This window comes from Papaver somniferum, unplaced genomic scaffold, assembly GCF_003573695.1.
Source record: "Papaver somniferum cultivar HN1 unplaced genomic scaffold, ASM357369v1 unplaced-scaffold_9234, whole genome shotgun sequence".
Taxonomy (NCBI): Eukaryota; Viridiplantae; Streptophyta; class Magnoliopsida; order Ranunculales; family Papaveraceae; genus Papaver; species Papaver somniferum.
In genome coordinates, this window is record NW_020652343.1 from 361 (window position 1) to 2,526 (window position 2,166).

Below are 2,166 nucleotides of genomic sequence, written 5' to 3' on the forward strand. Positions count from 1 at the left end.
AAAATGCACAGTAAATATCAAAACGATAGCATTATAAGGATAATAGCTTGAGTATAAAGAGCTGATTAAATTTTCTCGAAGGGTTAGGAGCTTAGGATTATTGGGAAAGCTTTCAGATTTCTACAATGTTTCCTGCATTTACTTCTCAGACACCGATTTTAATTTCTTATAAAAGGAAATAAGTATACTAAGTTAGCATTACATTTCCCCACTAAGACTAACTTAAGTAAATTACAAAATGCAGAATGAACATGGCAACAAAAAGCTATAAGAGTAATCCATCCATGATATTATATCAGCACACACTGTCTATTGATTAGATTCAGAAGATGGCTTGTTATCAAATTTTAAAATGCTTAAGATTTTCATTTAATGATCATTACACTTACCTACTCCTTCTGAGGCTCCGGCTTCTTCAGTTAATCACTGTTCTCTTCCTCCTCACTTGAACTTATCATTTCACAGAATTCCATTGTTTTTGTATTCATTTCTCCTAATACTTCAATGAAACTAACGTATTCTTATGAGGAATCGCTTCACAAATTGACTTGCCAAAACTGATATTGATTTTGGCAGACGAAGCTTTTGGATCGTAACTATAATAAATTTTACTTTTCCCATAGCACAAAAGCCTACCACTCTTCGTGAACTCGAATGGCCGTGAAATTTCATTGTCAAAACTAAACACTTTAATCCAGTTGAAGTCATCATTATCTTCATTCTGCTTTAATAACCATATGTCACAATCACCAGAATCGTAATAATGAGTAGCACTTAGAAAATCACCTAAAACCCCTAATCTAGTAGAGATATATGAATCATCAGTTTGTGTCAAATAAGGTGGTGATGGTGGAAGTTGGCTAGGCTTTTCATCAGCCAAATGGAAAGCAAGAACAGTGCATGTGGTTCCAGTGTTGTGCTTCCAAAAAAGAGCTCCATTTGCAAACATAGCAGCATTGTGTGAAAATCGTTTCATTCCGATGTTGATCGTTCCCACATTTCTCCATCCACTGACACTCCCAAGAGTGTACACCTGAACAACTCCAATTCCAATTTCTTCATTTAGGTTTCTCTTTTTCGAGTTATATATCCTAACAACCTTGTAGTCATTGAACGAACGAATGTGACCAAATCCAGTCCACCAGGAAGATTCTTTAAATCTTGGAAGGATAACATATTCTATGGTGATTGGATTACAGATATGAGCAGGTCCAAAATGCCATTTACCAATTTCGTCTCTAAGCCATGCATCGAACCAAATAAGGCCATTGCATGATCCATTAAAATAATAATCGTCAAATGGAGAGCTTAAATTCATCCTTCTTCTTCTGTTAAAGGGTGCCTCCTGACAATTATCATCATATTCACTATAATAAAATGCTTTAAGCCCTAGTACATGACTATAAAAGATACAGCTTTACTTACCAGAATCATTGAGATGATTCAAGTGCATCTGTGCCAAGGATGGATGCCGAACAAGATCTCTCCAGGCTTTAGAGACTAACTTGCATCCCAGAACAGATTCAGTTGGTAAAGGACTTAAAATGTCAAACATGATCTCGTAAGGAAGCATATTAAAGTTCCCCATTGGAACTCTAAGTTGAGATAGAAGGGATCTGCAGAAGAAGAAGAATTGAGAAAGTTAGGGTTTCAAGGAGAACGGGGGTTTTGGTTGATGAAACTGGATGCTGATAAATTAAAGGAAACGAAATGGTCAAGGGGTAAACAAAAATATCGTCAGCGTCAGGATTATGCCATAGGGTAGTCAATTGAGTGAGGGGCCTTGGGGAGTGTCTACTGTGAAATGGGCCACGGTGGAATGGGCATGTGGCATCTACCGAACTACTCCTTTAGTTTTTGCTCTGCAACCCTATCTATCCTAAAAACAGACAGTTATCTTCATATAGAAAACAGTTATCTTCATCTTCTCTGTTCGGATTTTGATTTCTTTTAAGATCTGGCTAGATTAGCTTATCCTACATTATATGTAAGTAAATAAATTGCAGTTCAGCAATGCGTATTAGGTTTTTCTGTTTATATTTTCTAATAAATATGGCAAATTACTGCCGTTGTTATTTTCTACGCACTCTCAGAGTGAGGGATCTGTTGGTGGTGCATTAATGCTTGGAAGGAATCGTGGATCCCCAATCAACTGCATCATCTGTT

General features: G+C 36.7%; 1 protein-coding gene across 1 annotated transcript; it reads right to left on the reverse strand.

Annotated features, from left to right (window-relative positions):
* Positions 1-493: 493 nt before the first annotated feature.
* LOC113346099 (F-box/LRR-repeat protein At2g43260-like) lies at positions 494-1,588 on the reverse strand. The gene is made up of 2 exons (XM_026589681.1): positions 1,506-1,588; positions 494-1,400 (listed from the first exon to the last, which is right to left on the reverse strand). The coding sequence occupies exons 1-2, from the start codon at positions 1,586-1,588 to the stop codon at positions 494-496; spliced, it is 990 nt and encodes a 329-aa protein (XP_026445466.1).
* Between the last annotated feature and the right edge of the window lie 578 nt (positions 1,589-2,166).